We start from the raw sequence: 14,707 nt of genomic DNA, 5'->3' as shown, positions 1-14,707 counted from the left end.
TCCCTCCCTCCCTCCCTCTCTCTCTCTCTCTCTCTCTCTCTCTCTCTCTCTCTCCTTTAGCTTGCTGCGCTGGAGCCCACAGAAGTTAATATTTCTGCTCGTGGTTCGGGATTTGCTATTTGCCAGGTATGTATATATGATGGCCTATTTTTGCAGTTAAATGTGACCTTTAGTAACAATTCTTTGCTAAAACTTTAACTTAGATAGCTTGTGTGAAATTCTTGTTGAGGGCTGGCAAGATGGCGCAGTCAATAAAGGCGCTTGCTCTCAAGCTTGACTTTGATCCTTGGGACCCGTGCGGTGGGAGGAGGAAACCTACTACCTCAATTTGTCCTTTGACATATACACATCACATGCCAAGCATTTGATTTACTCACAGTAAATAAGTGAAAATATAATAAAAATAGAATAGAATTTTTAACAATTTGTTTCTGTGACTTCGGCATGATTATATATATATATATATATATATATATATTTAATAAGTATTGGAGATGTTACTAACTAGTGCATAGACAATACTTACTTGTGTTGACAATCTGCATGAAAAACATCTCTTGGAGATTACTTGCTTTTTGAAGGTAGTGTTGAAATCCTCCAGTGTGATTTATGTGAACAACTGGGGAACCTTTTTTCCCTTTGGAGGCACAGTCTTGCTATGTAGACACAGTTAGTAATATACTCAAATTATAATCCAAACTGCTCTCAAACCTGTGATCCTCCTGCCTCAGTCTCCCACGTGCTGGGATTTCAGGCATGTGCCACCTTGCCTGGTTTCTACATTTTTGTCATATTTGAAAAACAGTTCAGAAATTATGATGTTAACGGTCTATAGAGATGGTTTAGTGGTTAAGGGCAAATACTGCTCCTCCAAAGGACCCATGTGAGGTGCTCACAACTGCCTATACCTTCAACTCTAGAAGGATCCTGCACCTTTAACCTCTGTGTATGTGCTCACACACACATGTGCATACACACACATGCAAACACACATGCACACATACATCATTAAAATTTAAAATGAATCTAAAAAATTACAATGTTGATAGTTGATAGAATTCATGTTGTGTTTACCTGATAACAAATATGTATTTTACTTATAAATTCTTAATATTTATCTAAGAATATGAGGTCAGTGTGGTTTATAAGTTGATAGACAATGCATTTCCTTATGGCAAAACCTCATAAAATAACAAATTTAAAAATTCAAGCATTATTATGTTTGGAGTCATGATAGAGGATGAAAATGCCAACAAACCTGCTTTTGAAGGCATAATAAGTGCTGGAATTAAAAAGGAGAGAGTATGGAAAGTACTGACTGGAGTGATTACCCTGAAAACATAGCATAGAGTCTTTAAATAATACTAATGGAAACCCAAGAGAATAAACGATAAGGCCAAAAATGACTATGACTTGGGGGAAACAAACCAAACAACCACTTAGAAGGTAATAAAATGTCTACTAGAGAGAAAAGGTATTTTTAAAAACTATTAATTATATTAAATAGGCTTTAGTATGACATTTTCATACATATGTATAACCTATTTTGATCATATTCATGTCCTTAGTTATGCACACTTATCTGTCCATTGTCTCTCCCAGTTTTCTCTCTTTTTAAAAATAGTTCAAAAAGTCACTTCTTAAAAATACTGGTACGGTTACTTCTGTTGAGAGGGCAGCATCTTCTTTGCTTTCTCTTGCTGTGAAAAACAGTGGTCAAAAGTGACTGGGAAGGTAGGGGTTCATTTGCTTACTCATTCCAGTTACAGACCATGACCGAGGAAAGTCAGGGCAGGGCCGGGGAGGCAGGCACTGAAGCCGAGGCCATGGAGGAGTTCGGCTCACCGGCTTTTTCCTTTGGCTTGCTCGGCTTGTTTTCTTATACAGCACAGGGCTGCTTGCCCAGGGTTCCTCGGCCCTCTCAGATCAAACATTAATCAAAATATGCCTGTCCCTCAGACATGGCCGCAGGTCAATCGAATGGAGGTAATTTCTCCACTGAAATATCCTCTTTCTGGATGTCTACATTTGTGTCAAGCTGAAGAGAGCTAACTAACACAGCTGCATATACCGTCCAATAGAAAAGACACACTTTATCAAACACATATAATTTGGAAGCTGCCAAATAATTTCTAAGATTTCTGGAAGGAATAATTTATTTATTTTTGGTGTGCATGTGTGTGTGTGTGTGTGTGTTGGTGTACATGTACCGTTGTGCATGTGTGGAGGTCTGCTTTCTCCCTGCACTGTGGGTTCTGAAGGAAGAACTAAGATGCTCAGGCTTGTGCAGTAAGCATGTTGATTGGCTGAAGCACCTCTCTGGCCCTCTAAGATCATTTTGCCTGATACTCAAGGCACAGAAAGCATCTTTTAAAAACACCAAGGAAGAATAATTAAAGTGAAGCGGAATGTTTTTCCATGAGAAGGAAAGAAAAACAGGATAATTTTTGTGGATCTTTATTGAAGACCATAGGAAACTCTTCGTCCCAAAACTGCCGTTAAGTGTAAAAAGTCAATGTAGAAGTCCTGGGAACTTAGGATTCTTTAATCATCACATTTGTTGGAATTACAGCGTTGTTGGAAGCTGTTCTTGATCAATGACGTGTAGACAAATCATTGAATTAAATGACTGTTGCTTGAGGTTTGAAGGGCAGTGGCAAATGCAGACCTTCTGGTCAGAATGTTCGCTAGCCAGTGTCTGTATCAAAATTCAGAAGGGAGAGGGACTGATAGCCTTTTCTCATGAAAGAGGGAAAAATATAAAGATATTAATCATGCAGAAATGAGGATTGAGATAGTCATTGTTACTATTTTTATCAGTGCCCTGGAAAGAGAGTGCTCAGGCTTGTAGTAGGTGTTCTACTTGTCTTACTTGGGTTCTAAAACTCTAAGCAATGATGAATGAGCTCTTTTGAAGTTCTGTGAGTGGCTAGCTGAGCTTTCCCGCCAGCCGCCTATCACCTTCAATACTTAGAGATAGATATTAATCACTGCCGTAATGACGAGCCTAATCCTCTTGCTTCATGACACTAGTCCCTAAAGGGACAGTCGCACGCCATGGAAAGACTGCAGGTAGCATACAGCGATTAGAGGTCAGAGAGCTGCTCTAGGAGTCGTCCCCGTTATATTATACTCAGCATTAATTGCTGTAGTTTAAAAAAGAGTTGGAAAATGTCCAGAGTACCTCAATCAGAAAGATGATGCAAATTACTGTTGTGGCAAAAAAAAAAAAAAGGGTTAGAGCTCTTAGGTTTGAGGAGAGAAGGCTCAGCAAGAGATAATTTAAACCTGAGGAGGGTTCTAGATGCTTGCTTCTGAAGTGTGTGAGTTTTTATGCCTACGATTCAAGTAGAATGAAAGGGAAATTCAGTATAACATAGTAATATTAAAATTTATAAACTTGGTTCCAAAATAAGTGGGTGCATTAAATATTTAAAAGTTCTGTTCTGTTTAGGTTCAGGCAAGCTAGGAAAATGTGTGTGCATTGCCAGGCTTCAGATTTAGCGTGGCTTTGAGACAGACACTGGTCCTTGTACTGCTCCAGTGTTCCCGCGGCACCTTTCACATCAGAGACAGGCACAGCAGAGGTTGCTGAAGAAGACTCAGTGTACTGAAGGCTGTCCCTTGCTTTATCATCTTTGAAAAATGTTTTATGATGAGAAAGAAAACTCGGCAGTTGGACAGGTGGTGTTTTAGTTTGATTTGTCTTACTGGGAGTTTCCAAGGTTCTGTTTGGGTAACAAAATTTAGAAATTAGGAAATTAATTATATATCAGTAAATACTTTCAAGAAAGTTGTCTGTAGCTTTCCCTTTTATCCTCAAGAGAACGTCTTCCATTCCTTGAGAAAATAATCCATAAGCATCATCTCTGGTATTCTGCCATTTACTTTGCAATATTGTCTAATAGTTTTCTCAATAAAAATGACAAACATTTATAAAAGCATTGGATAATGATGCTTTTTTTAGCTGTTTATTTTTAGTTTGACTATAAATCTAATTGACTTCATTACAGAAAGAATTATTACCTACTACTTAGACTATAGCAAACACCTTACTGCTAGTTTATCCCAGATGTTAATTTTCAAAAATAGTGTTTTTGATGGGGAAGGAAATCTATGGCTATAAGGACAAATATTTAGAATATAGTTAGGACATTTGGTGCTTTAATAAAGTGGTAGTTGTTGGTTTTCCTCCGAGATCCATGACTTCACTTATGCCATTTTTTTTATTTATTGCAGTTTAATGTTGTTTATAATGTGAACAGTTCAGATTCTTTTGGAAGTTGGGGATCTATTGAAAATAAAGAAGCTTTTGATTTAGAGATTGATGTGAATGATGAAGAAGATGATGTCAATCACATGAATTTGAATGTGTGCACAAGGTAGGTACCTGCCTAACAGTGCCTTCAAGAAAATAGATTTGCAGGCTTAATTTGTATGGTTATCAAATGAGATCAGTTAAGGAGTCACTTTTAAGAGACTTCATCATTCATCCTACCACTCCAAAGATTACACACCAGAAGCACAGTAAGAAAGTTTAAATCCCTTTTAGTCATGCTAAAATTGGTCATAAGTTTTCTTTGTATTTGTAATAAATTTAGGTAGAAAAACATTAAATTATTTAATCCTTAATTTTATTGAGGGAATGTGAGAAAGCCCTGAGTGAACACATTGTTGACATGGGCACTGCCATGTCAGCTGCCTGATGTCTCAACCCATGGAAGTGGTAAGCCTTTCTTTCCCTGGGGTGAGGCTCAGGGGGATGACAAAGTCTCCTTATGTTTTTAGTATGTGTTGGCAGTGTGTGCAAAAATGAGCAACAGCAGCTTCCTCCTCTAAGATGGCTGCACCTTCTGCTGAGATTAGCTCACTCATGATCCTGTACTATGTGTGATATAAGTACTGAGATTCTTAAGAAGTCGGAGAACAACTGTATAGAGTTGGTTCTGCTTTTCCACCTATGACTCGAACTCTTAACTACCAAGCTTGTATGGCAGACATTATTTACCAGCCAAGCCATCTTGTCATAAACTTGTAAATAAGAACTTCAGCACTAGCTGTGGGACACTGCCCTGGGAACTGTTGGCTGGCGAGGTCTCAGAGGACCCCCAAGTAGGCAGGCTTTGCCATTGTTCTTGGTGGTGCATCAGAACCAGATGGTAAAGACCCCATTGATGAAGGTACTACACTACACATTCTGGTCACAGGACATAGATCAAGGTGGGATGAACCGGAAGCTCTCTCCCTCCTGGCTAGTTTTCAGTGCTTTTCCTAAGTTGTGCTATGTAGGTGCTATGTAGGCTGTAGGGGGAGAAAACTCCTCAATGGTCTCTCCCTGCTGTAGATCATGTGTGTTACAATCCTAACCCAACAGGCAAGATTTGCCCATTGGCACAATAATGGACCAAGGATTTGGGGGATAACTAGCCACTTTATGATTATAGTTGAGGTCCACTCCAAGTGAGGGGGTATACACCTCTTGCTATAAATCTAGTAAAAAATCCAGGGATGAGTGGGGATACAAATAAAAGCTAATAAAACTCAAGCCTAGTATAGGAAAACTGTAAAATATTCAATCATATTTAAGCTACAAATGTTATTTTTTGTTGTTGAAATAGTTTCATTTAGGGTTCAGATTTATCTTTAACTTTTATACTTTTGGCCCAAAATTTATAACAGGATGCAAATCTAGCAAGAGGAATAGTTGTTTTAGGTACTGACAGCACTTCAGTTTAGAAGATTCTGGTCTTGGGTAATTGTGTCCTGGTAACTTAAGTTCCCAGAGTGGTTCTAAAATTGGCCTGCATCCAAAGCACCCGAGGATCTCCTTTCCCCAGACATGCTGGCTTTGCAGTAGAGATGCGAAATTGTCCTCCCCAGCTTCTCGGTTATCTTGTGCACGTGATTTTGAGAACAACTATGAGAAAGTTGTTGAATCAAGAGAATTTACAGTTTCAGTTCTATCGGTCTGTCTTCTCACCGCAGCATTGGTTGGTATTCGGTGAGAGGCTAACTGTTAGAAGGCCCTGGCTGTGAGGACCTGGTGTCTGCTCTTTTCAAACATCCCAAGGCACTGTGGTTGAACTCAGCATGTTGTTTGGCTGGAAACCCCTGATGCTTCGTGAGGGTCATCTCCACGTGTTCGCCCCATTCCTCCCCTAGTGCATTTTGACCAGCAGCTGGCACTAGTACCATTTCTATAGCGCCTTCCTTCTCAGCGGGGAAGGAAATAGGACTTCCTTTGTTCATTCTTAACCAGGTCTCCATTAAATAGTAAAAACATCATGCAGTTACTATTTACTATCAATTGGAGGAATTTATATGTATCACAAGCCCATATGCCAGATATTGAACAAAATCTTTACATACATCTCATTTAGGTCTTACTAGAGTAGTTCTTTCCAGTCAGTAATAGGCCCACTTTTCTCTCTGATTGATTGATTGGTTGGTTGATTCATTCATTCATTCAGAAAATGGTGGTTGAGAATCCTCTGTGTCTCAGACTGGGGTTTGCACCAAGTGGCCAAGGGATACCCCCTTTTTTTTCATTCGTTGATTTAAGCTGGAAAGGTAGGTGCTGTCAACTTCTGAGAGAATGCCAATGTTTTGAGATATATTTACTTTAGGACCAGTATAAAACACCACTAGAATCTATTGGATGGTTGTGCATTGTACCCGCTCCAACCCGCAAGCACACACCTGCTTCACTGCAGGCACTCTGTCCTATTTAAGGGACCAAGTTAGCTGTCCTTCTACTTGTCACGGAGAGCTGGAAGACTGACACCACTAAAGAACAGAACACGTTGTTTAAAAATTTCCTACAGTAAATTTTACTTGTGCTAGAATAGTATTTAGAATAATATTTGGTAGTTTTAACTTTTGCAAAAAGAACACTTGTTTTATTTTTTTCTTCATCACTTTGGTGTAGATTTTTGGGCTCGAAGAGGAGTGGCATGGCCCTTATGGAGGTTAACCTGCTCAGTGGCTTCACTGTCCCTTCAGATGCAATTCCTCTGAGTGAGATGGTGAAGAAAGTAGAATATGATCACGGAAAACTCAACCTTTATTTAGATTCTGTAAGTAGGAAGAAGTTTCATCAAGCTAATTTTGGTAAATGTCTGATGTGTTGTGTTTAGAAGCCTGCCACCCATTAAGTATGCTTTCTGTAAACTTTTTGTCTTTGAATGATTTTGATATGTTAACTATATGTTTTCTTCTATGAAAAAAAAATCGTCATTGGGGCGGGGGAGATGGCTCAGTGGGTAAGAGAACTGTCTGTACACATGTGATGACCTGAGTCCCAATCCTCAGGATCCATGTAAAAAGCTGGGTGTGACCACACAAGCTTGCAACCCCAGCACTTTGGAGGGCAGAAACAGGAGTATCGCTGGGGCTTACTGGCTGTCACTCTAGCTCCAGGTTCAGTGAGAGACTGTGGGTCATAAGAATAAATTGGAGATTGGTAGAGTAGGATTCTTGATGCCCATTTCCTTATCCTTATGGCTTCCATATGGATAGGTGAATGTATCCCCTCCACACAAATGCACGCACACCACACAGACATACACATACCACATATACTTACAAACTTAAAAAAAATTTGCTATGAAATTAATGAAAGTTACTATTAATGATGAGCCAAGGAAGGTCTTTTTAAAAAGCTTAGTAATTGTTTATTGAACTATCATGCATATGCATTATGCATACACACATATATATGTATAATATTATACAATCATTGGGAAAATTATTTTTTTTCATTTGTATGTTTGGTGTATATATGTGTATGTGGGGACCAGAAGTTGATTGACATTGGCTGTCTTCCCAGTTACTCTCTACCTTATTGTTTTGAGTCAGACTCTCTTGTTGACCTTGGGGCTTCTGATTCCCGTAGGCTGGCCAGCCAACAAGCTCCAGGGATTTGCCTATCTTCACCTCCTGAGTGCTGGATTCCAGGCTCATGCTGTCGTGCTTGGCTTTTTGGGTGTGAATTCAGGACGTGAATTGTGCTTACACAACAGACACTTTACTGACCGAGCCATCTCCCCTCCCCCAATAAGCAGCTTTTAAAAATCATTTTTAAAAATTATTTTCATAAATGGACAGACAAAGCAATGAGCTTCATTATGGCACCTACATATGTCCGCGGTTTTGTAAATATTTTTTTCTCTACTCTGCTCACTCTAACTGGTGTCTCTTACCTCTCCCTCTCCCAGTACCCAGTTTCTGCTTTCTGTTCACATAAATTCCATTGCCCTTTCTTCACATCAGGCTCTTTGTCCTCCTTTCCCTGGTGGCCCCCTTTCTAGTTTGATGTCTCACACCTCCTCCTCTGGTGCGGAAACATTAGCGTCTGCAGATGACAGAAAACACATTGATCACTCTGGGCCTGGCTTGGCTTAATACAATAGTTTGCAATTCCATCTCTTTTCCTGCAAATGCCTTTATTTTAATGTTCTTTATGGCTAAATTGGCCTTCCATTGCATATATATATATATATATATATATATATATTACACATTTTCTTTATTTGTTCACTTGTTGATGGCCTTCTAGGCTGGTTCCATTTCCTGACTTATGAAAAGTGCAGGAAGAAACACAGATAGGCAGGTATCTCTGTATTGTCTACTTAGAGTCCCTTCAGTACATACGCAAGAGTGGTATATCTTTGTCATGGGGTCATGTGTGTGCATGTATATATATAATGGATATGTGTATGTATATACGTGTTTTGTACATGCATATAGAAACATCCACACTGATTTTCCATGATAGCTGGACCAGTTTATATTTCACCAGGAGTAAATCATGGTCATTTACACATATAAATATCAGGCCCTTATTAATTGTGGTATGCGCCCCTTCACCTGAGGTCTATCTGTAATGCTCCTATAGGCGGACCACTGTCTGCAGAGCTGGGCCTCTTCCAGTCATTAGCAGCAGCTAGAATTGAGATGCTCTGCCTGAGAGGGATTTGGGTTGCCCTGGGAACAGGCTGGATGTTTACTAAATAATTCTAAATCTCGACAATCCCTTTAGGGACTAAATAAGACTAAGAGGCATTCCTATCTTATAAGGATTGTTTTGGATTTAAATAAGATTAGTTTAACTATAGTACCTGACAGGCAGAAAGCCTAAAATGAAAGAAAAAGTCTCTGACTTTTCCCATGAACTATAGTGTGACAGCCCCTTCTAATCTTTTGTATTTTTCAAGGTAAATGAAACCCAGTTTTGTGTTGATATTCCTGCTGAGAGAAACTTCAAAGTTTCAAATACTCAAGAGGCTTCAGTATCTATAGTGGATTACTATGAACCAAGTAAGTGGGGTCTGGGTTTCCTAAGACTTTAGAAGTCAAGCCAGGCACTCTGCTCATTGAGAAGTGACCATCTCAAGTGACCTTGGTTTTGGAGGACAGTTGGTTGGAAGGGAAAAGTGTGGATGGAGGAGATGCATTATTTTTGGTATCAAGAAAAACTGAGTTCTTGGAATGATAATTTGAACTTCTTTGATATGACTGGTAACATTTTATAAACTAGGAATGATGTAAAACATGAAAGCAGTCAGCCTGGCGGACTCCCAAATTCTTTATGAAAAATGACTCTTAGAGTGAAGCTTTGTGAGTGTGCAGTCCTTTCTGAATGAGCACCCATGGTGTTCAGAGACGTTGGAGTGCATGAGACGGGCTGTGAGAATTTCATTGAGATAAGGTGAACCAGCTCGCAGTTTTGGTAATGCTTGTTAGAGCATTCAAGACAAAGTATGGTTCCAGGTAGTTCTGTCTCCAAGGACAAAAGCCAGCCCCTCTTGTTCCTTGCTTTCAGCCTCTGTTGATGATGCAGATACACCCAGGGTCTTATGGGATATCCCAGCCTCTGTCATGACAATATACCCAGGGTCTTACGGGACATCCCAGCCTTCGTCAATGATGCGGATACATCCAGGGTCTTATGGGATATTTAAGAACATAGGCACAGGACCTTTTTCCTGAGGTGAAGTGATAGACTGTATTGTGGGGATCTAGTGACAGTCCCTTGTTATCATTTTTTTTGTGAGATTGGGGAAAAGATAAGAAAAATTAAACCTACTATTTTTTTTAAGTAGCTGGAGATACATTTGTGATGTTGGAAAAATCTTCAAAAAATTGTGAAAAATTAAAAATAGAGTTTAATTAAAATTATAAAATGAAATGTTTTGTTTTGTACTGAGATTTTTATAGGGTGATATGTACCTTACATAGTTTTTAAAGTATTATCTGTACTATAACTTGCACCCCCAACTGAGTAGTTATTAGTTAGTATGCGTTCTGTTTTAAAACACTGAAGCGTAGTTGTTTTTGTTTTGGTGAGTTTATTATTTTGTGATTGGTTGTTTATGCAGCTAAACACTATCCATTTGTGCTATGAATTGTACCTGGAATGAATAGAGTTTGACAGTATGCCCCTGTCTGACAACAGATACAGATATATTTCCATCATCCTTTGATTCGCTTAGTAAAGTCTAGGTCAGACACTTCTCAAGGAGGTCTACTGGCATAGAAAATATCGTCCCCAAATAAACTCTTGAGAAGATTAAATGACTCAAAACTTAAAGTCTTTTCCTTCCAGTTAAGGTTGTGTTTGCAGCGGAGGGCTGCAGCCAATTTGCTGTCTTCTAAAGCTGGCCCACTGATTGTAGATAGAACGGGCTGAACACACTGTTTCTCGGCATTTGTTTACCATCTGTGCCTCCCAAGCATCTCATTTGTTTCTGAGAAAGAAAAGTTAACGTTGTGAAGCATGGTCCTCTCATGATTTATGGTTAGCAAAACCACCGTTTCCCGACAAAGGAGACATGTAACCTGGGTGTCTGCCTCTTTAAACAGGGAGACAGGCAGTGAGAAGCTACAACTCCAAGGTGAAGCTGTCCTCTTGTGACCTCTGCGGAGACACCGGCTGCCATCACTGTGAGAACGGAGCCATGGGCTCCCTTCGACACTCTTCAGTTCTTTTCACTTTTTGTTTCATCCTTCTGTACTTGGTGGAACATTGATTAGGATTTATTTTTCAAAGACTTCATCTAAAACTGGCCTTTCCAGAAACCCAAGTGTGACTGTTTTCACTCTACAGCTGATGATTGCCTCTGATGATTTTGAAAATCAATTGTTTCCCTTTCTGGGGGGCTCTGGGGGAATGTCTGCTGCAGGCGGGAGTTTGTGTCAGTGTGTAAATCTCTAGCTTGTGTAGGCGTGTAAACTTCCCCACCTGATCTTTGTGTGGAAGACGATTAGAATGATGACACGCGCGTCTCTTTATTTCCCCTCCTCAGAAGGATTTTTTTAAAGATGCATTTATGTCCCCCAGAATAAAAATGTTATTTCCCATTATTTCTTCCTGTTTTGTAAAAGGGGTGTGTGTGTGTGTGTGTGTGTGTGTGTGTGTGTGTGTGTGTGAGGTTCTCAGGCATCTCATCCTTCAGTATTTGGTTTGGTGTTAAAGAAGCAGCAGAAGATGCTTCCTCTCTATTCCTTCCCATAACTGGCCTGATGCTACCTTGGGTCCATCCCAACTTCTTTATAGAAAGACAGAGTCTTTTCCTGCGTTGTGCTGGTCAGAGGTGACAAGACACTGAATACTGCCTTTAGGGGTGCTGGGGTGCTCTCTTCTGTCATGTTGGCAGCCTCACCCTGGCTCTGCTTCAGGGGTGAGAGATGAAGAGCCCTGTAACGTGTGCCTGTGTGACTTGGACCAGAAGAGCTCAGTCCAGGAGCCACTATGGACCAAGGAGACAAGAAGTATTGCCCGTGTCACAGGCAACCCATCTCCCTGGGATGGCAGCTGAGGTTGAAGGTCTCAGAGAGTCTGGGTATGATTGCTGCCCCCGAAGAACTGTAGTGCTAGTCCTGGCTTCTGTTCAGTCTCTTCCAGCCACAAGGTCTGCGCTCTGGGCTGTCAGGTGTCCAATGATGCTGTGAACCACTAAAAAGTATGGCTGGGCTTTCTTTGCACTGCTGCTTCCCAGATAAGGACATGGAGACTTCTTATTAATCATGAATGCTTGGCCTTAGCTTAGGCTTGTTCCCCAGAATCTGTGACAACTTAAATTAACTTACATTAATTAATCTATATTCTGCCATGTGACTTGTTCTCTCTCTCCACACTGTCTGTCTGAATCTGCATCTTGTTGGCTTAATCCTGTTCTTTCCCCCCAGAAGCCCTTCCTATTCTCTCCTGCCTAGCTATTGGCCACTTAGTTCTTTATTAAACCAGTCATAAGGTACCTTAGACAGAGACACATCTTCACAGTGTACAAAAGGATTATCCCCCAACAAAGAAGATTCCTGAATTTTGAGTTTATACTTACACTAAGAAATGAAATTTATTTATCTGTGTGAGTGCTTAAAGAAAAATTATTTCCTCACCTTTTCCCTACTGTTTCTTTCAACTTTCCCATCTGAGTCTACTAAAATAGGTTAGCTATGTTAAAACAACTGAAGATTAAAAAAATAATCTAAGAAGTGGTTTAGTTTTGTTCCTTAACTCTATGACTTTCCTCTCAGGTGGTTCTGTAAAAATAATCGCATGGACCTCAAAGAGCTTGCTTTATAGTATTTTCAGCTAGTAGAACTTTCTGTTGATGGTGGATTAGAAGCTGCCTCTGTGTGGTCAGGGTAAAAATAATTGACTCTTTGTATGACAGAAAGAGCCGAAGGAAAAATAAAGAAGCGGAGGGGAGACTCTTGTGGAATATTTGCTTACATTGTGTGAAGATGTGTCATTGGGATTGGTTTAATAAAGAGCTGAATAACCCGTAGCTAGGCAGGAGAGAAAAGGCGGGACTTCCTGGCAAAGAGAGGAACTCGGGATGAATCTAGGCATGGGAATCTCTCATGCCAGCGAGACAGTAAAGGACATATGGTACAAAGGAAGGGTGACTGAACCATGAGGCAGAACATATATCAATATAAATTGGTTAATTTAAGTTATAAGAGCTAGTTGGGAAAAAGTCTAAGCTAAGACCAAGCTTCATAAATAATAAGTCTCCATGTTGGTACTTGTGAGCTGTCTGCCCAAAGAAAATTCTGACTACAGGAAACACGTGAAATCTTCTGCCCAGAAGCAGTCAAGAGTGACTGCTCATTGATATCAACCTGCAGTGGTGTTAGCTGTGACACAAGGTAGGCACGGTCCCTCCTGGCTGTGGGATAGGAGACGGGGACCCGTGGGGACTGTTCATGGGCTGGGAACACTGTGGATGGAGGTGGACAGAGAGATGGCTGTCGGAGTTGGGCTTGCTGGACAGACTGTGCCCCTATTGAGAAAGCCAGTCTTATAAACCTTCTTTATAACATGTATAGATTGTATCAGTTCTGTTCCTCCAGAACTAATACAGTTTGCTTCAGTAGACTGTGTCTTGATTTTGGTCCTTTGAGCCTTTATGTCTTGGATTTTTAGTTGGATATAGTTGATATGGTGAATAGAGCTCACCTATATGCAGAAAGAATTATAAAATTTCACTCAGCAATTTTTTTTTAGAATTTACTTTGTATATGAGAAGAGTATTGTTGACCTATAACATTTTCCCTAAGAACTGGCACTTTATATGTTGATCCAAGTAACTGAAAGTTTTAATATCAAATGTTGAAATGTTATTTTTTAATTAAATAATTACTGATGATTCATGAGTTCATTAAAAACAACACATTTCAACATAATTAATAATTTTACATCCTGACTGCATTTTCCCCTTTTCCTCCCTCCACTTCTCCTCCACCCCTCTCAATCTGCTCCGCTGTTTCTGTTCAGAAAGGCGCTGGCCTCCCATGGGTATCAACAAGTGTGGTCTATCAAGTTGTGGTAAGACTCAGCACCTCCCCTGTGTGAAGGCTAGGCAAGGCAACCCAGTATGAGGAATAGGTTCCCAAGAGCCAGCCAAAGTGTTAGGGACAGCCCTGCTCCCATTGTTAGGAGTCCCACATGTAGTCCAAGCTACACAATTGTTACATAGGAATATGTTATTGTTAATTGTATTCAATTATGTACTTCACAAATATATTGGCTTGAAAGAAAATGGCCCCCATAGGTTTACAGGGAGTGGCATCATTAGGAGGTATGGCCATGTTGGAGTAGGTGTGGTATTGTTGGAGGAAGTATGTCACCAGGGGCAGGCTTTGAGGTCTTAGATGCTCAAGCCAGGCCCAGTCTGACATTCTCTTCCTGCTGTCTGCCTATCTGAATATAGAACTGTTAGCTCCTTCTGCAGTACCATGTCTGCCTGCATGCCACCATGCTTTCTGCCATGATGATAATGGACTAAATCTCTGAGCTATAAACCACTCCAATTAAATATTTTCCTTTGTAAGAGTTGCCATGGCCATGGTTTTTCTTCATAGCAATAGAAACCCTAAGTAAGACAGAAGTTGGTCCCAGGGACTGGAGTATTGCTGTGATAGACCTGATTGTGCTTTTGTTTCAAGTAATGTGGACTTCGGATTAGAAAACAGTTGAATGGTTTAAGTGGGACTTAACAGGTCATCCTGGTAGGAACAGAGAAGGCAGTGGTGCTGAGGGTGATGGGAACTGTGGGCGCCTGGCTCAAGAGGTTTCAGAGAAGAATATAAATATGTGGCCTAGAGACTGTTCCGAAGATATTTTTTGTGAAGAATGTGACTGCTTTCTGCCCTTGTCCAAAAAATTTGCCTGCAGGTAAATTGAAGAGTTTTGGATTAA

General features: G+C 40.3%; 1 protein-coding gene across 1 annotated transcript in view; it reads left to right on the top strand.

The window, feature by feature from the left end:
* The window catches only part of Cd109 (CD109 molecule), a 105,168-nt gene extending 93,814 nt beyond the window's left edge, over nucleotides 1–11,354 (top strand). The window contains exons 29-33 of the mRNA XM_005347578.2: nucleotides 61–126; nucleotides 4,240–4,382; nucleotides 6,929–7,076; nucleotides 9,216–9,318; nucleotides 10,864–11,354. Of these exons, the coding sequence (XP_005347635.1) occupies nucleotides 61–126; nucleotides 4,240–4,382; nucleotides 6,929–7,076; nucleotides 9,216–9,318; nucleotides 10,864–11,030 (627 nt within the window). The 3' untranslated portion in view covers nucleotides 11,031–11,354. The remainder of the gene's footprint in view (nucleotides 1–60; nucleotides 127–4,239; nucleotides 4,383–6,928; nucleotides 7,077–9,215; nucleotides 9,319–10,863) is intronic.
* Nucleotides 11,355–14,707: the final 3,353 nt, after the last annotated feature.

The sequence above is a fragment of the Microtus ochrogaster genome, chromosome 5, assembly GCF_000317375.1.
Source record: "Microtus ochrogaster isolate Prairie Vole_2 chromosome 5, MicOch1.0, whole genome shotgun sequence".
Taxonomy (NCBI): Eukaryota; Metazoa; Chordata; class Mammalia; order Rodentia; family Cricetidae; genus Microtus; species Microtus ochrogaster.
The sequence above is the reverse complement of the archived record's forward strand: the minus strand, read 5'-3'. Positions and strand labels throughout refer to the sequence as shown.